General features: G+C 41.2%; 1 protein-coding gene across 1 annotated transcript in view; it reads left to right on the top strand.

The window, feature by feature from the left end:
- ACOXL (acyl-CoA oxidase like) overlaps positions 1–23,513 on the top strand; it is a 315,044-nt gene that overhangs the window by 202,934 nt on the left and 88,597 nt on the right. The window contains exons 14-15 of the mRNA XM_012742778.3: positions 12,317–12,426; positions 20,160–20,271. Coding sequence (XP_012598232.2) covers positions 12,317–12,426; positions 20,160–20,271 — 222 coding nt within the window. The remainder of the gene's footprint in view (positions 1–12,316; positions 12,427–20,159; positions 20,272–23,513) is intronic.

The raw sequence follows: 23,513 nt of genomic DNA, 5'->3' as shown, positions 1-23,513 counted from the left end.
GACCCGCCCACCTTGGGGAGTCCGCCCTTCTCCCGCTGGATTCTGCTTTCATTCTCCTTACTGACGCAGAGATGGAAATTTCAGGATACTAGAGGGTGGAAACTGGCCAATGAGTTTCACAACATTCTGGCATTACCTACTGTGCCCTCAGTCCCTCCCTGAGGGTGAAACCCCTCTGCGATTCTAAAGTGCTGGGGCTGTCATTCCATGACGGAGGAGATGTGCTGTGGAGTTTCTGCAGGCCTTACATGTTTCCCTTTACACATGATGGAAGGTTTCCTGACCCTTTCATTATTTCAAGGGTCAGAGGTTGTAGGCTCTTGGTGAAATTTGATTATACCCTCCACCAAATCCAATTACTACCCACACCCATGAAATCCCATTATAACTTTCTTTTGCTTCATTAGAGATACTCCAAGACAGGCCCCTTCCTAATCCATTCTGGTAGATTTCCTAAAGAATGTCAGTAAGAAGCTTTGCATATATTGCTCATTGCCCCACAGTGCAAATATGCAAAAATGCAAATGACCTGCCATTAACTTGCTTAAAAACCAAGCAAGGACTCCTCTTCCTGAGTGGTCTGGGTGGCTTCTGTTCCAGAGACTTCTGTCTTGGAACTGCTGATGGCAAGATGTGTGCCTAGTAACTGGGAGCCTGGCAGTGATAACACCAAGCCCAATGTCCAAAAGAGCAAAAGATATTTTTCCAAACAGAAGGAAGTGCTGGCTCATTTTAGTGCTGGGCTGCAGCGAGCAGCCGTGAGAATCAAACTATTTTTGTGCTTAAAACACTCAACCTCAGACTCAGCCAAGATGTGGTGTGGGACAGGACAGGCTTTCCTGCAGGGGTTGGGAGGGCCAGCTCTTCTTCCCCTGGGGGGAATGCCTGAGCTGTGCTTTGGGGCAGGCCAGCTGATGTGTGCCATGTAGGGCATGTACCGCTGGGGCATCGGCCCGGTGATATTTTGTACTTTCTATTAAATTTGAACTGAGGGAGGAAACAAAGACCAAGCAGACATCTTGTTTTCCTATAAGAAAGCTGATTCCTTGGGGATGTCGGACCCTGTAGTGTATTTTCCTAAGGTTATTCAGAGAATCAGCAATCAAGCACTAACAGATATTTTTGTTTTGTTTTTCTGGATTCCAACTTTTACAATGAAATTTTTTCAGACAGAAATCTCAAGGCAAAAGTAGAAAGACTAGTACAGTGAACATCTGGACATACTCTCCACCTGGTTTCATCACATTTTAACACTTTTCCATATTAATATTTTCTTTTTTACCCTCTAATTGTCTGTGTGTGTGAGTGAACGAGCGTGTGTGTGTATGTATGTGCATGAAACCATTTGAAAGTAAATTATAGATATCAAGCTACTTCATCCCTAAAAGCTTCAACATTCATTTTCTATGAGGACCTTTTCTTATAAAACCACAATACTGTCATCACACCTAAGAAAATAAGCAATAATTCCATAATATTATCCAAAAGGATGATCGGACATAAAAGGAAAAATCAGCAGCATTAAAAAGAAGGAGCAAAATGAACAAACAGGATAACTGACACTAGAGGAAGCAAAACAGAGAAATAAAAACTAATCAGCTACCCTAAGGATGTGTGATGTGACATTGTACCCCTAAAACCAGAACAGCCTACTATGAGAAAGGAGCACTCAGAGAACCATAACAGTGCCTGGCAAATTAAAAGTATACTCTTACAAAATAAAAAAAATCCACTATAAGGGCTAAAGAACAAACTTGAGAAAACTTCCCAGAATGAAGATCAGAAAGACTAAAACATGGGAAATTAAAGAGAAAGACTAAGAAGTATGGGCGATCAGTCTAGGAAATCTGTAACGTTCCCGAGAGAGGGGGCAGAGAATATACAGAGGCAGGCCAATTGGAGAAATAGAAGGAAGTTCCCTAGAGCTGAAGAAAGACAAACGTCTTGAGATTGGCAGGACCCACCAGAAAAGGTAAAAGCCTGAAAACAGCCTGGAGGATTTCAGAATATCAAGACGAAGAGAGAGCCTCATAGCCTCAGGCTACAAACATGTGTGAGTACTTACTGTGGGAGAAGAGATTGACCACAGACCTTTCTGCGGGACTGAAGGACGGAACAGTGCTTCTCAATTCCAATGTGCTCGTACATCCTTGGAGATCTTGTTCTAATTCAGATGCCGGGGTTGGGGAATTCTGCATTCCCATCGGTCTCCTAGGTGATGCCGTGGCTGCTGGTCTTTGGAGCAATGCCTTCCAAATTCTGAAGAAAGTTATTTTGAATGTAAAGGTTTACAGCTAGCCAAATTATTGATCCAATATGAGGCAAAATAAAGACAGACATTCAAATGCACAATAAATTAACCTGGTCACGCTTTTTCCGAGAAATGTTACTTGTGGGTGAACTGCAGAAAAGCATGAAAGAAATTAAGAATTTCAAAGACTTGTGTGCTTCCTGGAACTGACCCAAGAGGAGCATGTGTAAAGAAACACATGGATGCTAGCAACGTGGCAAGCCCAAAAAACAATTAGTCCACATTAGAACGGGCGGCCAGAGGGATCAAAATAATGACTTTAAGAAGGAGATGATTTCTGTTCAACAAAAAGAAGCAAGAAGATCTTAGTGATAGGATGGAAAAGGCATGTTTCTTCTTGAAACGAGAGAAAGAAAAGTCCATTAAGACTCCAGGAAAAACAAAACCACTCAAGAAAAGCATGCCCCGACTACGAAGCAAACTGAAACATGACATGAGAATCTCTTTGACCTTGACACTTGGAAGCTTTCTCCTTCTAGCAGAACAAAAACTATTTAAAAATGATTACTTCTAGAGTGAGGGCCTGGAAGTAAAGGATTGAGTAGGAGACTTTTACTTTTTAAGATCATTCAATGTGGTTTTCAATTTTAAAAAATCCGGTATATTTAAAACTATTTTTAAAAGAATAGTTCGTCCCTTAAGTATAAGAGCAGGGGAGGGAAGAGAAGGAATGAAGAGTAACAAAGAAAGGAAGGCCTTTCCCAGAGAACAAAGGCCCATGTGTGGCATGCTCAGGCACACCCTGGCCCCTCAGCATGCTTGCTGTCCCCACTCCCACCAGGAGGAGAATTCCAAATTCTTACCCCAGATAAGCAGGACTTTAGGTGCTAGACTGAGACCCTGGGGCCAGTCCAGGTTAGGGAGTGGCTGTGCACAGGACCTTGGGCTGAAGAACTCGAACTCCTTTTGTGCCAGGAAGGATCCATGTAGTGAACCTGGAGGAACATTCTCACTGCGCCCCAGCCCTCTGGCTGCAGGTGAGGCCCAGTGGCCAGCAGGTGAAGACTCTGAGAGGCCAGAAGGAGAAAGTGCAGATACTCCTAAAATCAGAGGTGAAGGTTGGGTCCATCCAATCACATGGCCATGGAGTGCCAGTCTTAAAGGGCCTGAGAGCTGATGGCAACAGCAAGGATGCCAGAAGTGGCAAGTACCGGGGGTGACAGGGTCATGGGTGACAGTTCTGCTTCTCTGACAGATCAGCTGCCTTCCTAGAGAGGAAACAAGGGAGGGCTGAGGCCACACGGAATCAAGGGCAAATGGTTCAAAGGACCTTCCCCAGCCCTACAGATAGGGAAAGAGTCATCTCTGATGATGGCAGAAAAAATTGGAGGAGGGCTACAGGTGTATGAAATGGGGCCAGAGAGGCTGGCAGAGGCCTGGCTAGGGATGGCCTTGAAGCCCACGGGGTGGGAGGAGGCCAAGAGTGGGCCTGGGCCCATGTCTCAGTCTGCAGGAGGGTGGTGGGGCCATTGGAAATGGAGTGAGGAGGCGGCCTGGAGGATCTGTTTGGGCCACAGGATTGATACGACGCATTTCCAAAATGTGATCGTTCATTTGGGGGAGGTTGGAGAAGCTTTGGGATGGTTTTGATTTTGTTTATTTTTTTAGAATTTGGAGGGGCTTTGAGAAGATTTTAGAAAAGCTGACCAAGGTAGTTTGAACAGACGAGTTCTGTATTTTTCTTTCTAAATCCATTGACCCGTATGCAAAGCTGGCACTCATTTTTTCAGAACCAGATGTTGCAGCATCTAAATATTTAAAGCTGTCCTCAAGGACTCCCCGTGTGAGACTCTGGAGAAAGGGGCCTTCTGAATCTGTGCCACTTGTTTATCTTTACTTCTCCTCTCCCCAAAGTCACGCCTTCTATACAGATTCTGAGTTTTGCAACAAGTTTGATTTTATCGTTTGTTTTTCAAATTGGGGTCTATGAATTCTTGACAAGAATGTGCTAATTTTGCATTTTAATTTTGACGATCATCTGAACAGAAATAGTCTAAGTGCTATATGTAGATCATCGGGATAGCAACCGTATAACCAGAGATGGCGGGTTGTGTTGCATTTGTAAGCGCTTTGGTACCAGATAACACCGCCTCGATCACCAGGAACCAATGAGGAAAGAACAGATGTAGGTTTTCTATGATTAAAAGAATGTGTTTAGCGAGGGCCAGGGGATGTGCTGCCTGAACAGGTGTCTTATCCATTTGTGCTGCTAGAAAAGAATACTGCTGGGCAAGTGGTGAAGAGCAGAAATTTATTTCTCGCAGTTTTGGAGCTGGGGGAGCCCATGATCAAGTTGCCTGGTGAGAGCTGCTTTCTGCTTTCATGATAATGCCTTGAATGCAGCGTCCTCCCATGGCAGAAGGCAGCGGAAAGGCAAGCAGGGGAATGTTTCACGAAGCCTCTGTGTCAAGGCGCCGAGCCCATTCACGGGGGAGCCGCCCTTGTGGCCTCATCGCCCCTTACAGACCCCACCTCTTAATGCTACCATGTTGGCCACACCTGACTTTTGGAGTGGACACATTCAAATCATAGCAGAGGGTTTTGCAGGCCACAGAGAGAAGTGGGGGAGAGGGGCCTCTCTCCCCAGCCCTCACGGGTATAATCCCCCCATATGAACCCGCGCGGGCCAGAAAGGACCAAGTTCATGCTGTCAAACACAGTCCGCCACATGCTATTAGGGCTGTCGATTTGAATCTCATCGGTTTTGTAGTTTTGCTTGTATTTAATTTCGTAGTTTATAGTTGAACAAGAGCTATAAACAGACGGTGTTTATATCTAGTTTTATGTTTGAACATGTTTAAGTAACATTATAATCTGAAACAACTTAAGTCAACATTGGGGGTTAAGGAGAATTTTTTTTTTCCCTTCAAAAGGGTTTACATATTACTCAAGTTATAAAAAACTAAATAAGATTTATTTTTTTTTAACATTCTCCTGGTTGCCATTCAAATATTTATTTTGTTGCAGATTTAGGATTTTAGTTACTTTCTCTTTTTAATAAAAAAAGTTAACTTCACAATTCACATCCATCCCAGCTACACTGGACAGTGTTGTTAGGGCTTGAGTGTCAGGAGGGAAGTGACACGTGTGTGCACTGTGGGGAAACTTGCTGGCAGTGAGGGAGATACGGGGGGCAGCGGGCAGGGGCAGGAGGGGGGATGGGAAGGCCCATCCCATCTTAGTGATGGGATGTCCTGGGAATGGCAGCAGCTGCCCCATCTGCACTGGGGCAGGTGAGCACATTAGCATTAGGAGTTCAATCTGGACCCAGCTGCTAGTGAGGCTGTCAGGACACCTTTGTCTGCATGTCATCCCTACCCGTCTAAAGTGGCTGAAACCGTGAGAACACCTGCCATCCTCCTTGGTGACCCCAGGGCTGGCTCAGAGGCCTGTCTGTCCTTGAATCCCTGGCATCTCTCCTGTGTTCAGCTCCTCTGGCCCGGGAGCAGTGCCCGGTCATCTCAGTGGTGTGTTCAAACAGCTGCCACAGTTCTAGGAGGAAGACTTCAGCTGAGGTCCTCTCAGGTCCCGTTGGCCAGGTCGGTGCCAGTGCCCCGGTGCACGAGAGGCTGGGGGTGAGCAGCTGGCATTTCTCCCTCTTTAGTGAGAGGTTTGAGCCAGAAAGAAAAGTCTGTGTGGGGCTTGGGGGCTGGCGCTCCTCAGCTGGCCTCCACAGTTCAGGGTGCACTGGGCCAGATGAGGGTGACGGTAAGAGGGCAGGGGTGGGGCAGGGACACAATCCCAGGCTCCTCATGCCAGCTGCATGGGATCCTCAGACCAGGCCCACACCAGGGCCACCAGATCAATTGCCTTCAGGGCCAGGCAGAGCCTGAACCACTGCAGAAGCCCCTGAGTCCCAGGGCTCTGCGGGGACCAGTGCACACAGAAGGCCCTTGACCCCTCTCAGGGGGGCTGCGGCTGCTCCTCAGCTCCCACACACAGTTGCTCTGGGAGAACGTGAGTTTGGGCGTCCAAGTGTTCAACAGAAGTAAGCACACAATTTGTTTTTAATGTGAAATAGCAGAGGGCAAGTCAAACAAAGGCCACCTGTGAGGTAGGGGGAGCCGCAGAGCCTTGTGTACAGTAGGTGCAGACCCTTAACCCCAGACTCTAGAACGTTTCTACTCCAGACAACATGGCCCTAGGAGGCGATGGAAGGAGTTGGTGTCCGTCCCTGGGGAGAAGTGAAAAGGGCCGGGCGAGCATTTTGAGTTCTCTTCCTTGGGCCAATGCATTCCTGGGAGTTCACCAAATTTAAGCGGCATAAAACCGACCACTTGGTTGGGCCCCTGGACTCCTTGGGCCAGAACTTCTGACAGGGGATAGCAGAGATGGCTCCGCTGGTGGCCTCCAGACCGGCTTCGGGGCTGATGCTGTCGCCCAGCTCCCCACTCCCCCATAAGGGCAGCCACAGCCGCGGCACTGCCCCAGCCCTCCTGCTCCCGCCTCTCCCTGCCTCTGTGCCTCTGAAGGCACTCTGTCTCCAGCCCTGAATGTCCTTGCCGCCCCTCCTGCTCTGTCTCAGATTCAGAATTTATGTCACGTGTGATCACCTGCCTGTGCCTACTTAGCTTTGTGTTCACTTCTGTCACCTCATCACATTATACCACGCTGTCGTCTGTTCCTGCCCGGCCCCCCTGCGTGCCATGGGTCCCTGCACTATCTTTGTATCCCCAGCAGCCAGCACAGAGCCTGGCATACAGTAGGCACAGCTTAGGTGTGGAATTACTAAGAGCAGGGACTTTGGGTTGAAGCCCCAGCCCCACCACTTCCTGGCTGTGTGACCCTGGCAACTGGCTTAACCTTTCTGGGTCTTGGTAGCCTTGTGTGGACAGTGGGGTGATTCTGTTAACTACCCAAAGTTGTCGTGACAATTAAATTTGTTGTTCCGTATGAAGAGTTTGGAACAGGGTTTACCCTTAGTATTGATAGGTGCTCAGAGAACATGGCTCTTGCCACCATAAACCATTAAGTGCTGAATAAGCGAATGAACAGATGCAGGAAGCTCATCCGTTCTTTTTTTTTTTTTTATTTTTATAAACTCTACTCGTGTGGAACTCATCCGTTCTTTAAGACTCAGGTCAAAAGCTCCCTCCCCCGTGAGGCTTTCCCGAGTCCTCACACGGAGGGGATCTGCCGCTGAGTTGCTGTGCTTCTGTGCCTGGCGTGTTCCTCACGGAGGCCACATAGCCGTGTGTGCAGATGCTCGTCTCTGTCGGGCCAGAAGCTCCTGCGAGACAGCTGGATCTTGGTCTTCTCGTTAGCCCTCCACCCTCAATGTAGACAGCAGGTGCCTTACACACAGTAAGTGCTCCATAAATGTGGGCAGAGTGAAGGAGAGAAACCACAAAGGAGGTTTATTTTCTAACTGGGAAGAGACACTTTATTTTCTAACTGGGAAGAGACACTAAGAAGAAAAGTTAAATTGGGTTCAGATTTAACTAACAACAACAACAACAAAACCTAATCACTCTTAAGTTCGACTGAACTGTGCATGAATTTTCGCCAGGCCTAAATCACTGCTTCACATCCATCCATCCTCCTTAAAGTTAAAATCCATGTTTAAGGCCCAGCGATTACTCAGAGCATGTTACATGTTGGTGTATGTGTTAATTTAAAGTAGCCCTTCCTCTCCTCTGCTGTCTTCCATCCAGCCAGCCCTTCCCTTCTCCCCTCTCCTTCTCTTCTCTCCCTCCTCCCCTCCCCTCCCATCCTCTAGCCTCCCTCCTTCTTTCTATCTCTTTCATTTCATCTAGCCAGGGAATTTTTATAGATTCTCCTTACAGAAATCCTGCCTTGACAGGATGTCCAGCATCTAAAAGAGGTGAAACGTTAAAATGCTTGGTGGAGAATCATGTCCACCTGGTCTTTTCTTCATCCTTGCACCTCTGGGTGACCCCTGAACTGTCCCTCGGGAACCTAGTTTGCCAGATGGAGCAAGGACATCTGGACACATAGGACACCCAGTTGCATTTGTATTTCAGGTAAACAGCAAATAGTGTTTTAGTATAAGTATGCAGGTATGGGTGTCCACATATTCACTGGGTGTCGTTTTTTTACCTGGCAATCCTGTTGGAGCCCCTAGAGCCAGGGCCAGCTTCATGGGGAGAGACCTGTGCAGTGGTGCAAGCCCCACACTCAGAAGGGCTCAGGCTTGGTTTAATGCTCTGTTCTCACCATCTTAAAATTCTTACTAATTTTTGAACTAGGGGCCCTACATTTTTATTTTGCACTAGGCCCCAAATTATGTAGCTAGTCCTGCCTCGGGCTGTTTAGAGCATGATTTGGGACCCTGTGCCGTGAATACTGCCGCTTTGAACTGATCCATTACCCCATGTGGTACAAACCCAAGTGCGGCCCCGCTGCCTGGATCCAGGATGGATATCTGGTGGTTTTTCCTTAGGAATTGTATTTTTCTATTCTAATTGGCTCTAAGTGTTTCTGCCTTGGCAGCAAACCCCACTTCTTAGACTTTTTAATCCAAGTCTCACTGTACCTAGCATAAATCAGTGAAATACTTAGTGTGTAGAAATGCTAGTGGCTTCGTGGATGCCTTGAAAAGCGATTTGACCTAAAAAATAACTTTTATTGGTGTTACATAATCAGTGCTACGTGATGGATATGATATTCATTATAAGTGCATGTTTATGATGTCATCATTCTGCACAATTGCTGAGACTCTCAGTTTCCAAATGTTGGCTGTACATTAACTTGATTCCTCCTGCAGATGGGATCTTTTTTTAAAGGAAAAGAACATGGTTGTTCTGACTATTCAGTTCTGTTAAGAAAGGGGCTCCTGAACAGGTATATAAGAAAATTAAGAGTATTCACATGTAGAAACGAGCTATATAAAGAAGCACAGGAATGCCACCCAAAATCACCTAGAAAGAAATAGTATCACAAGTTGTCTTAAGAAAATCTGGTATAAATAAAACACCAGGCTTAGATAAGGATGTAATCACTTGTATTGCAAAAAATAGTGTTTCACTTTACAAAATGACCCACTCCTAGGTCCACTTTAAATAATAAAATCTCTGCAAAAACTAAAACATTTAATGAATAAAAATTTTACTGAATTTCCTGGTTTTGATAATCACTATTGTTATGTGAGAGATCACTTTTGGGGGAATCTGGGTGATGTCTGGAGAGAACCTCTCTGTGCTGTTTTAACTTTGCAACTTCTGTGAGTCTATGATTATTTTAAAACAGAGATTTTAAAATGTATATATGTATATACACACACAGTACCTAGCATAATATATTCAGGAACACATCCATGAGGTGAAACAGGCACATCTTCATTGCATGCCTGCTCTAGGTGGTGACCGATCTATCTTTACCTCCCCCTGGTAATTTATCAAATAAAGCACTGAATCTAGAGTCAGTGATGGCCAAATCCCACGGTAGCTGATAGCTTCAATCACCTAGTCTTTCGCCAATAGGGCATCAACAGCAGACAATAAACTCATTTTTAAAATCATATTTCCTTGTCTCATGACCTAGAAAAGGAGAAAAGATCTGAAATGAGAGATTTGCTTTTGTGATATTAGCCAAGACCCAATTTATCTCCCTTTTCTCTTAAGTTTAGCACCTGAACTTGATGATTATATCATTCTAATTTTAATTCTAGTTAGAGTGAGTTCATTTTCCCAATTTAAATTGCTTAAATGGAAAAGGCGGAAGTAGCGACAGAAGTTAAAAGAGATTATCAAGGAATTGAACATATTGCATAAGATATGAGAACAGGAAAAGAATTTGTTTATCCATTCACTCATTCAGCTCCCAACTCTGTGTCCTAAACGTCTGATGGTACAAGGATGAACACACTGTGACCTCCAGGCACTCTTATTCCAGGCTGCAGAAAGTTAATAAGCCAGGAAACAAGTTGTTGTGCTCTGTAATCACCAGGTAGCAATAAATGCTATGGAGAAAAATGAAGTAAGGGAAAAATATGTAGGGGCAGGAATCAGAAAAAGCAATTTGTTAATACTTGGAATGATGTTGCTTTTGTAGCAAGAAAGAGACAGAGCCAGAGCCATCAGAAATTTAATTGGTTAGCAAAAACAAAAAATGTTAATGTTAATCCTAGTGTTGTGTTACTCAAACAACTTGAATGCTATACCATTTTAATTTTAATTCTACTTAATGTTAGCTCATTTTCCCCAATCCTGGCAGTGTTTGATTTTCACACTTACTTTTTACAGCAGCAGTCTTAAAAATGTTCATGTTCTCTGACCTGTAATACAGCGATTTTCAGTCCCATCGGACATAATGCCCTCTTTTTGACAATAAATATTTTGTAACACTCCCTTTACTAACCAGAGATAAAATCATGGATCTCATAACCTATCTAGAGACATAATTTCAAGAATTCAAGACAATACTTCGAGGAAACCAAAGGAAAATAATTTATAATAAAGTAAACACAAACACAGCAAGACAAAACCATGCATGCGTCTATACACAGAATTACCATGGCAACTTCGAATGCTGACTGAGGCCCAGGCTTATGGATGACTCACAACCAGGAACATTGCAGGTTGCCATGGCAATGGGAAAGGAGAGGATGGCTGAGACATTCATGCACTGGCCTAACCTGTACCTCTAACTTCAAAGAGGCAGGGAAGTTTACTCCTTCCAAGGGCTTGGGACTGGGAGAACCTGAAAGCTTTGGTGGAACTGAGTTGGGCTCTGGGCACTCAATGGCCTGCGTGCATTTGACTGCATGGCCATTTGACACTGGGCATGGTGCAGTTCTCCATTGGTTGAGACTGCCCCAAGCATTGCACAGCTGGCTGTACCAACCAATGCCAATAAAGCTCCCCCAGGCAAAAATGCCTGGACAGGTTTTCAGCATCCCTCTGGTAGGTAGGATGGCCCTCTTTAAGAAACTCTGTATCAGGCAAGCTCATGGGGATTGATTCTCAGGTGATAATCCAGGAAAGGATGATGCTATTTGTCTGACTATATTGACATTAAGGTTATTATGACAGTAAAATTGGAAACAACCTAAATCTTCAGCCAAATGGAAATATGTAGTTAGCTACAATTGATCAAAGTAAATTATACAGCCATTAAACACACAAATAGAATCCTATACAGCAATACAAACCAAAAATGTCATGTGTGATATACTGTTGATTGAAATCATATTAATATATAACATTTTATATGATTCATGTAAAACATGCATGCATATGAAGCAAAGAAGAAATATTCTGAATTGATAGTTGAAAGAGAATGAATCGGCTATCTGTTGATTTGTAACAAACCACCCCAAAACTTAGTGCCTTGAGACAACAGTTTGTTAGCTCATGATTCTGCAGGTCTGCAATTTGGGCTGGGCTCACACAGTGAGGTTCTTCAGCTGGTCTTGCCTGGGCTCACTCATGCTGTGGCAGCAGCACATGGGGGCCAGGAGGGGACAGGCTGGTCCAAGGTGGCCTCGCTCACACATCTAGCAGCTGTTGCTGTCACTTGACCCTTTCCCTGCAGTGGGCTAGCCATGGACGTCTTCTTTGAACAAACCTGGAAAAGTATGTAGGATTTTAGGCTCAAATTATAACGTTAGAGCTGCTGATGGAGGGAGGAGATTGATAGAGATTGTTTTATTTGTGCATTTTAATATTATTTCCCAAAGGCCCACTTGACCAGAGAATGCCAGAGGCAAAAAAGAAAACGGACCAGCCATCTGGTCCACGGAAGGCAAGCAGGTTTCATCTGAAGTGTCAACTAAAATAGTTGGCCCCAGGACAAGTGTTAGAGGCTGATACAGGCAAGGAGAGAGAGAGCTGAGAGTAGTTAGCGAAGTTGCCATGGGGAGGGATTGAGGGTGGTGTGGTAAATTCCCCACATTTGCCCCCACAAGGATGGGGTCTTATATTTGATTCCTTCCGAGGAGTTTGCTAGTGGCAAATAGTCTTGATTGGCTGCAGTATTTGATGACACTCTGGCATTTTTTATGTTGCTGAGTCATGGCTGATGAGTGATAAACTCTTTGCACAGGTTGTAGGGCGGGAACTGCTGACCCAATGCACCAAACACTATGAAGAAAAGCCACTCTCTGGCCTGCTCCAAAACTGGGCTGAGTCTGTGGGTGACAAGCTGAGAACCAGGTATGTATTGCTCAGGCCTCCATCATCACCTTCCTTCAGGGTGTTATCATTGAGCCTGAGTTTATAGAGCCTTGATATAACACAACTCACTCTTGCTTGAAATTGTAAATATTTGATATATGCAAAAAAATCCATGAATATGTAAAATTAATGCTCATATGCCATACCCACTACCAAACTTAAGAATTAAGACATTGCTACTTCTCTTCTTTGTACTTAGGTTCTTTCTTATTACTTTTTCACTGTTCCAAGCACTTTACAGGTTTTAACCCTGAAAACCCCGTAAGGTAGGTTCTAATTTCCATTTCACATATGAGGAACTGAGGCACGGTGGTTAAGCATTTTGCTCAAGGTTACATGGCTAGTGAGTGGCAGAGCTGGGGTCTGAACCCAGACAGTGTGGCTTCAGAATCTAAGCTTTTGGTTGTTTTTATTGATCTTTTAGTACTCTCTCTCAGCTTCATAAATAAAGCATAATATGTGGAATTCTGTAACTTTCTGTTTTCACTCAATATTAAGATTCATCCAAATTGTTATGTGCAGATGAAAAACTGTTCTTCACAATGTTTCATAATATTCCATCCTGTGTATATGCCATAATTTCCTTACCCATTCCAGTCTCCAATATTAGTGCACATTTGGGTTGTGTCTGGTTTTTTGATATTTTGCACAAAGCTACTATGAAAAAATCTCGTACATGTTTTCTGGGAAATGTGTGCAAGTGTTTGTACAGGGCTTTCAAACTCAAGTAACATTACTTAGAGCAAGAAATACATTTCCCATCATCGTGGATGCCCGGACATTGATAGCACCCCCGCCTCGGACACAGCTGGAGCAAGCTCTCCCTGAAACAATGCTCACTTAACCCTATGTATTAGTACTAGTGATGCTCTCTGATATTTTTCAGTTTTATTTTTTTAAGAATACTGATCTCAGTACTTTAAGCTGATTTTATAGCCCTTTAGTAATTTGCAATCTGTTTGAGAAACACTCTTCCAGGACATAGGTAACTTAGGAGTGGAAGTGCTATGCTGTGAAGTGTGCTAGTGTTCAGCTCGATGGTGCTAACTTATTTTTCCAAGCATTTGTATAAGTTTACACCCCTATGAGCAGCATGTATCTTGGGGAGCCATACCCTATCCTTATCAACACTTGGTGTTATCAGACTTCTTAATTTTTTGTCAATACAATATAAAAAAATGATCTCACCATGACTTGAAACTGCATTTTCCTTTTTTGCTATTGATATTAAGGGTGAGCAGGATTTCATGTTTTTGTTTGCCATTTGTATTTCTTCTTCTTCTTTTTTGTTTTTTTTGAGACAGAGTCTAGCCCAGTCGCCCAGGCTGGAGTGCAGTAACTCATTGCAGCCTCAATCCTCCCACCTCAGCCTTCTGAGTAGCTTGTATTTCTTCTTATACAAAATGCCTGTTCATGTTTTTTGCCCATTTTTCTTTTTCTGTGTGTGTGTGTCTTATTGATTTTTAGGGGCTCTTTGTCATTTGTAGTGTTAAGTGCTATAATTATATTCTCTAAGTCTGTGGCTTTTCTTATACTTTCTTTATGGTGTCTTTTGAGTAACATAAATTCTTAAATTATATTTGAATTTATCAGTCTTTTATATTCAACACTTTCTGCATCATCTACTCTGAGGCCACGAAATATATATTTTTTAAAGTTTGGAAGTTTCACCTTTCACATTTAATTCTTAAATCCATCGACAATTTTTGTCTGTGGTTTGGGGAAGGGATCTACTATTTTTTTTCTCCCTTAGGGATTGTCAGTTGTGCTAGCCCCATTTACTGAATTGGCCGCCTTCCCTAGTGATCTACAATGCCCCCTCTGGCATTTATTAAATTTCCATATGTGTGGGACTCCATTTGGGGCCTGTTTTTTTCCTATTCCATTTGTATGTTCTTGATCGAACAATACACTGTCACTCTGGCTTTACAATAAAATATTACTATAGTATTATATTATTATATCTGAAATATAATTCAGAATTGTATTGGCTATGCTGGGTCTTTTGCACTTTCATGTAAGTTTTTTAATAAGCTTATCAAGTTCCTCAACAACAAAACAAAAGGACAAATATTGTAGGATTTCTCTTATATGAAGTAGCTTGAGTAGTCAAATTTGTAGAGATAAAAAGTGGAATATTGGTTACGCCAGGCTAAGAGGAGGGGAGAACGGATAGCTATTGTTTAATGGATACGGAGTTTTAGTTTGGGATGACACAAGAGTTCCGGAGATGGATGGTGGTGATGGCAGTGCAACAGTGTGAATGTACTGAATACCATTGAGCTGGTTAAAATAGTGACTGTTTTGTCATGTGTATTTTCCTAGTTTTAAAAACTTACTGGAATTTTCTTCAAAGATGTATTTGATCTGTTGATTTGCAGAAAATTTGACATATTTATAAAGCATACATTTCTCACAAAGATTTTAGTCTTCTAAGTGTCCTCCAGTGTTTTATAATTTTTTCCCAAACATAGTATATCCTTTCATAGATTTATTACCAGTTACTTTATAGTTTTGTTATTAAAAGAATATTTTAAACTATTTTGTTGTTAACAGTTTGTTATACATGAAGTTGGCTTCTGTATATAAATCTGACTGTAAAAAAATTTCATTGAAATGCGTCTATAAATTCTTTGGGTTTTTCCATTTGCAAGTAATAATTTTTTATTTCTTTCTTTCTAGTTGCTGCTCCTTTTATTCTTTTCATGTCATACTTCAAGGGCTAGAAACTCCCATATAATTTAAACAGAAGCAGTCATAGATGTTGTTTTGTCTTATTGCTGTTCTTTTTTTAAAAAAAATAGTTAAACATTTCACTATGATGAATGACATTTGCTGAAGTTTTCGATAGACATAATTTACTTCCTAAAGAAGCTCACACATTTTTAAAGTGTTTTTATCATTATTAGTTGAATTTTATTGAATGATTTTTTTGCATCTGTTGAAATGATCTTCTAATATTTCTTCTTTATTAGTTGATTTGATTAAAAATCTTTGCAAATCCTCTAATGTTAAACTACCCTTGTATAGCTAAGAAACACTCAAGTTTGTTATGCCGTATTATCATCTTTTTATCTTCTTGGATTTAGCTCATTAGTGTTTGGGGGATGGTGGAGAGGGTTGTATACTTACTGGCTTCTTATTTTCCGTTCTTGTATTTCCTTGATTTCGATTTATATTTAAGTTTTATTGCTCTCATAGAGTAATTTGGGGAGTGGTTTCTTATTCTGTGGAAGAATTTAATACGTTATTTGAAATGATCTGGGTTGGGGGGAGAATATTTTAAACTATTTAATTAATTATTTTAGGAGTAGGCTTTTTCTTCTTGTGTTAGTTTTAGTAATTATGTTTTTCTACCCATTCATCCGTTTGGTTTTGAATTTACTGGTGTAAGGTTTTTCTTACTATTCTCTCATTGTCTTTTTGACTTCTGCCAGATCTACAGTTGTGTTTCATTTGTCATTCCTAAAGTCATTTCTTGTGCACTTTCCTTTCCTTCTTGCTCAAGCTCACAGATGTTTTCCTGGCTTAATATTATTTTTTAAACAACCAACTTTTCCTTTTGTTGATCCTATCTGTTGTACCTTTGTTTTCTACTTCATCAATTATGCTCATAAATGTATTATCTCCTTTATTCTACTTTTGGAGAGTTTACTATGCTTTTTTTTTCCTTTTGTATATTTTTAACAATTGTTTTTATTTGGAATGAGATTATTGGTCTCCACAATCCAAATGTATTGAAATAATTTTCAAAGAAACTGTTCATTAGAAAATATAATCCCAGGATCCTGATTAAACACTTGGAAAACACCATAAATGATGGTATGGGACTTTTTTATAACCATGAGGATGAGCTGAAATTAAGAAATCTGAACTTTTTTTCTTTTGTAATTGCAGCTGCCTGTTCCTGTTTATTCAAACTGTACACTCCCTTAAAGCTCGAAAACATGAGCTCCCGTGTTTTAGGACTATGTCACAGAAGTCTCTCTCAGTTTTAATGTCTCAGTTTTTCCTAACACACTCCGGACTGTCAGTACATCTTTTTAATATTTCTAGACCCTGAGTGGGAATTTTATAGTACTAATGGCTTTCCCCTCAACTTATTAGTTTGAAAGTTGTCCAATATATAAGGAGTTGAAAGAAGAGTACAATTCCCCACCAGAATCAGTTCCATCCTTTCAGGAAACTTGTTCCCCAACTGACCACAAATCATCTGCCCTTTCATTTCTTTTCCAGATAGCAGAGCAGGGCTTGTTTCCATCATTTTGAAAGCATGATACGCTCTCACCCATATGCAAATCTATATTCCTAGCACATTTTCCAGGACAGATTTGAGAAGTGCCAAAGGCAGTATTCCAATTGTAAATATTTGGAAAGTTCCAGTTCATTTATTTTGGTCTTGGTTATTAACCTCCAAAACAGTACACATTTCTCTTTCACACATCCAGGTTTTACTCGATTCAGTCTGTCTATGTTTATCCACTTAAATCCCCAAATTTTACTTACTCTGACTTTTATGTTTAACAAAAGCCTTTGCCGTCCAACATGTTTTCGGCACTCATTGTGTACTGGGCACCTCTCCGTGCATTGGTGGCACAGCAGAGACTGGGGCACTTGGCCTTCATGGAGCCTACGCTCCAAGAGAGCAGTAGATCGGCAGTCACAGTGACAACCCTAAAAGAAGTACTTATGAACAGGAGGAAAGATGGGCTGAGAACTTCCCAGTACCCTGAAACCCCTGCAGTGGTCAGCCATATGTACAGACACCCAGAGACTACCCCTCATTTGGACCTGGTAGGAGTCGATCATGGTAGTGAAAAGGCTGCCTGGGACCAGGTGAGGCAGGTGGGGCTTGGCCGGGAGAGAAGTCCTGGAAGAAAGTGGCTCTGCAAACAGTCCCATTCTTCCCTTGCCAGTCCCTGCGAGGCCTGCCTCTCTCCCTCCCCAAAGGGAGCCTGCCACTGGGGCTCTCACTGCTCTCATCAGCCCACAGACCTCTAGGAGTCAGTGGGTGTCAGGAGAAAGAAAGGCAAGATTTTGCTTTGCACTCTAAAGTTTTTCCATATTGTGATTTGAAAATTTCCAAATATTCAGCAAAGTTGAAAGAATTTTACAGTGAGCATTCACATACCCACTGTGAAGATTCTACCATTTACATGTTATCGTACTTGCCATTGCACTGTTAAATATATTGATGTGTCAATCAGTCAACTCACCCATAAATTCACCTTTTCTTTTTGATTCATTTCAAAGTAAACTATAGACATCAGCACTTCTAGATAATGAAGCTTGAACCTCCTTAATTAGAGTTTAATGTTAGATAATAGTTCTTATTCTTCTTATGGAGAATATACATGCAATGAAATGTACAAATATTAAGTGTACATTCACTGAGTTTTAACAAATGCATTTACCTGTGTAGCCAAAACTCTTATTAAAGTGTGGGGCATTACTCCAAAAAGTCTCTCACTTCCTTTCTTGGCCAATCCCTGTGACCACCACCCAGATGCAGCCACTATTCTGATACTTTTCCACCACAGATCTTCATATAAATGGAACCACATACTATATACTCTTTTGTAGCTGGCTTATGAACTTGGCATGATGCTTTCTGAGATTCATCCATGTTGTCATTACCTTTTATTACCGAGTGGTATTTTATTTTATTTTATGGATGTAGTAAGAATTTGTTTTTCATTCTCTTACTGATAGACGACTGGGATGTTTCCAGTTTTTCATTCTTATGAGTAGAACTGCTATGAGCATTCTTATACAAGCCTTTTTGTGAACATATGTTTTTATTTCTCTTAGGCAAATAGTAGGAGTGGAATTGCTGATCATAGATTATGTGTTTAGTTTTATGAGAAGCTATGGGAACTTTTTCCAGAGTGATTTTACAGTTTTACACTCCCATCAACAAGCATGAGAGTTCTGGTTTCTCCATATCCTCAGTGACATTTGATGTCAGTGTATTTAATTTTAGTCATTCTGGTGAATGTATGGTACTACCTCATCGTGGTTTCTGTTTGTATTTCCCTGATGACTAATGATAGGAATTTTAATTTAATCTAAATTTTATTTAAAAATGGCCATTTGGATCTTCTTGTAAAATACGGAATTACAAGGAGGTTGTCTCTAGCGATATTCCTATTTTTAAGAGTCTGCTCAGTTTTCTGCACTGGGTGAGTTCCTAGAGCCACATGGTGCATTTGGGGATGACATGTGACTCACAGCAGGGTGAGTGGGTGAGGTCCGTTTCCTGCACACGTGCAGCCCACATCCTTGGGTGACAGTATTCCATGATCAGCACCCCAAGAAAGCTTGTTTCCATTTGCCATCTCCGGTTTTCATAGTAGCAGCCCTGGGAATGCCTAAACATACTTTTTAATAAAATAGGAGAGTTCTTTTTGCCTTTAGTTAAATAGACTGAGGCAGAATCCCAACCTTCTGCAGCCCAGATTCAGAATGGGCATTCATATCATTTACATTTCCTGGTAATTGGCGTGTAAATAATCTCCCCTCTTCCCTGTCTAAATGGAAGGAAATTATTAATTCAGCACTTTGGCATTCTCAAGAGTACTACATCAATTGCTTCTTAAAGTTTTTCTCCTGCTTTCTGATTAAGCAACAACAACTACTTGGGTTTTTAAAAAATTTTAATCAATGGAAATCTAAGTTATTTGGGTCTTATAATAACTTACTTCCCCAGGATATGGGGAAAGCAGAAGGCAAGAAGTGGGTATCCTATGGGAAACCCTAAGTGTGAATTAATCCCTTACCTGTTTGTCAAGTTTACCTAAAGTTTTCATGGTGTGGAAGGGCATAAAATTAGCACAAAAGGCAGAGTTGCATGATGAAAAGCCAATGGGGCTTTAAAGGAAACTTGGTTGCTCTGAGTCTGTTCGTGCTTAAGTCTCTTAACTCCCCAGTGCCTCAATTTCCTCATTTTCCAGTGTGGGTGGAAATTATTCCTTTTGAAGTAGGTCACCATGTCTGTGGCACACTCTATCCTGGGCTTTCTCATAGCTCTAACTGCCTTGTGGGGCACCTCTTCCCTTAAAGACTGGTGTCCTCCAAGACAAAACCCAAGCTTACTGTGTTCTGCCTGGTGACCTTGAGCAATTTACAGAATCTTGCTGAGCCTCAGTTTCTTGAACTCTACATTTGATAATTATAGTATCCTAGAATTATTGAGACTATTGAATAATTCATAGAAAATAATTAGCACAGTTCCTGATATGTAAGGTATTTAATAAATAATATTCATTGGCAAATACTTTGTAACAGATATATTTGATTATTGATATTCAGTTATAATAACTATGATAAATCTCCAACAGTCATTGAGTAAATTATTACAAACTCACTTGATGGAAATTAATAGCTCTTATTCATGAAGAAAGACTATGTAAAATATTGAACACTACTTATAATACAATAGTAAGTGGAAAAAGCTGGAAACCAAATTATCTCTATACCACAAGGACAACCATATATTATAGAATAAACTAGAGCCAAGCATTCATCGGGAAAGTGCTGAAAAGAAGCACAAATACAGCCAGTGAGAGATAAGATGGGGAGATTATATGTATTTACACCATTTTTCTGTTGGAAGAAAATTCTTCTTGAAAAAACAACCCTCTTCTCTCTTTCAAATGAAGTTCTTTGGTGAGGCCAAAATAATAATGTTGGTCATTGTGTTTTTCCTTCAGTTTCCTGGCATTTAACATGGACACAGTTGGTAGTCTCGCCTTTCTGTTGAAAGCAGTGAATTTTCGTGAAAGGGTTCTACAGCGGGGTTTGGTGGCCAGAATGTATCATAAGGTAAAGATATGCTGTGTTATATTTTTCCTTTTGCCATATGTTTGAGGCATATGCTTGCTGGTGAACTATTCTGCTAAATTTAGTAGAGGATGAGTCAACTTAATTACAAGCGTCTGGAAAGTTCTTACAGCCATTTTGCATCATAGTTTCTTGCTCTGGAGTCCATGATGCTGCTATTCAACCCCCTTTATATTGTCCTTTAGAATCTCACCCACAACTATCATTTAGCTGCCATGGGAGTTAATGAGTGGAGTAGTGTTTAGCCTTTATTAGAATTGAAAATTCATTGTTTTAAATGTGCAATGCATACATTATTGGGGGTGGGGAACTGCATCAGGCATATGTAAAAATTAACATTGGGTTAATCTGAGATGCCCTCTATTTCTTATTAAAATACCCACAAAGCTCTACAAAAATAATAAAACCTTGTATCAAAATCTAGAGGGAATTCCCACCAAGTACAGTGGCAATGTGGTGGTTTGAGGAAACCCCCCCACACACACACCCCAGCAATATCTGTTTCATCTTCTGACCCAACATGGAATAGCCAACACGGCCTCCAAGCCCAGGGGCTCAGGGCTGCTGTAACCAGAATCCAGGCTGCTTCTCTTCTTCTGCATGGGAATTAGGTTCCAAGAGAGCCAGAATTGGGCCCCTGCAACTCTGCCCCTCCAGTTCTTCCCTTTTTATATCAATTTCAATATCATGTCTCCCAGTACAACACCCGGTGGGGAGAGGCACAGAGTGTACAAGGGAAAACATCCCCATGCAGGCACATGGGGATGGGTCTTCTCTTAGGAAATGCTTTGGAGGCAGAAGAGCCCTGGGAACAGAAAGTGGTCAGGATCCACCCTTGTGGAACAGAGCCACACTGGATGAGAACCTGCTGGAAACTGAGCTAGGGGTTGTGAAAATCAATCCATCATAGGTCTGAGGTGAGGCTCTATCAGATCCTAGGAACACATTAAGGATAGGTCTAAGACATTCCATGTATCCTGCCCTTATCAAATGTGGAGCCAGCCAAAATAAGAAAAAAAGGCAACCAAAGGGGAAAATGCTATAAATGCAGTAGAAAACAGAATTAATACTGGAGAAAATGCAATCTGTGAACTAGTCTGCCAAGATAATAGAAGAAAAAGCTAAAGATGAAATGGCAAGAGAAGATAATAGATGCAGAGTGAAATGGTATTAATAGAAATCTAACCTGTGCATAACAAATATTCCTGGAAATGCTGGGAAAAAAGAAGCAGAAATAATAATCACAGATATAGTAGAAGAAGAATTCCCTCAGTGTACAAAAAAAAAAAAAAAATCCAGATGTTAATGGGAAAAAAGTCCCATACCTGGACATAGCCTACAAATCTAGAATAAAGAAACTATTATTTAAGCAACCAGATAGAAAATAATAATGTATTCAAAAATTGAAAAAGTTAGGCTAGGTCCTATCCTTTTTCACTAGCTCCAAATGGAGTAGTAAGTACTCTTCTAAAGAGAATACTTCATAATCTAAGCATACTATTCCAAGCCAAATTTAATTCATGAGAACAGGCAATGGAAAGGTATTTTCAGATATCTAAGAATCAGAAGCAATTTCACTTCTACAGCCTTCCTTAAAAAAATTATTCAAAGACCTACTTCATAGAACACCAAAAAGAATAAAAATGAATAACTTAAAAATAAGGAAGTCAAGATATAAAAAGATTGGTGGTCCCCATAAATACATATGTGTTTTTAAAAAATATTTACAAAATTAAATACAGAAGCTAAACATGTTTTTTTTTTTTTTTAAAAAAACAGTTTTTTAAAAACTTGACTAACTGGTTCTATAATAGACTGGGTCTGTACTGTTTCTTAAGGTAAGATGAAAGATGAAGTAAAAATATGCTGAATTTCTTACTTTAATTGCAGGGTAGGCAAAAAGACCTTGTTTTTTTGCTCTGACTTTGATAATTAGAGAAGCATGGGTTAAAATATATATTTCGTTAATTTGAAAGCTAACATGAGTAATGAATACAGGAGGCTTGTTTTCCAAATCCCTGCAGAAGACAAAGCAAAGAAGGTAAATAAGGGGCCAGAAGTTTGTGTAATCAGAGGTAGACCGAAGAAGAACAGATCAGAAAGCATGTTCTCAGAGGACTCAAAGACACCCCAGTGCCATTCCTTTAAGCATACCCACAGTGAGGCTGGGAGAGCTGAGTAACCAGCCCCAACTGCAGGTTGCTCTTTGGTTTGCAAATTTCTCCAGGATTGCTTCCTTAAATCTGCTTCCTATTAATTGTGATAACCCCTTTGTCTCTTCTAATTTGGTTCAATACAAGACCCCCTTTCCTCCCTGGAAGATTAACGCTTTGATGTTGAACCGAGCTGATCTGATAATTTCTTGAAAACAACATTTCTACTACAAGGTGATTTCTTCACTCAGCCACAATAAGCAGTAGAGAGGCAGCTTCTGACACATTTCCATCTTGGAAGGCCATAAATCCCTCCAGCTCCCCTACCTCTGTCTGGAAGGTGGAGGATTAGATTTCAAATGGGCTACAATATGAAATAGGTTTCAATCCCCCTAGTAAAAGCATAGACTCTCAGATTACATTAGATTGCACATTTGATATAGAAACAAATCTAATTATATGCATCAGAACAAAAAATGATTTTTTAACTGATTTAAAAAAGATGAATAAATACATATCAGGCAACAGCAAGATATTTTCAGGTATCTTTTAGAAAATGGTTGATATATTAGTTAGCTAGGGCTGCCATAGCAACATACCACAGACTAGGTGCCTTAAACAATAGGAATTTATTTTCTTACAGTTCTGAGGGCTGGAAGTCCAAGATCAAGGTGCCAGCAGCGGTGGTTTCCTCTGAGGCCTCTTTCCCTGACTTGCAGGTGGCCACCCTCGCACTGCCTCTTACAACCATCCTTCTGTGCATCCACAGCTCTGATGTCCCTTCTTCTCATAAGGACACCAGTCATACTGAATCAGGGCCACACCCTACCACCCTCATTTTAACTTAATCACCTCTTTAAAGACCCCACATCTCTAAATATGGTCACACCTGGAGATACTGGGGATTGGGACATCCATGTATGAATATAGAGGGATATAATTTAGCCCATAATTGTTGGCAATATTAATCTTATAAAATAGAATTAAAAGCACCAAACAAAGCCAAAATGATGGACGTGTATGTGCCAAGAGACAGATTATCTATAGTATTCAGCTTCTAATATGGTCCCC

The sequence above is a fragment of the Microcebus murinus genome, chromosome 3, assembly GCF_040939455.1.
Source record: "Microcebus murinus isolate Inina chromosome 3, M.murinus_Inina_mat1.0, whole genome shotgun sequence".
Classification (NCBI taxonomy): Eukaryota; Metazoa; Chordata; class Mammalia; order Primates; family Cheirogaleidae; genus Microcebus; species Microcebus murinus.
The sequence above is the reverse complement of the archived record's forward strand: the minus strand, read 5'-3'. Positions and strand labels throughout refer to the sequence as shown.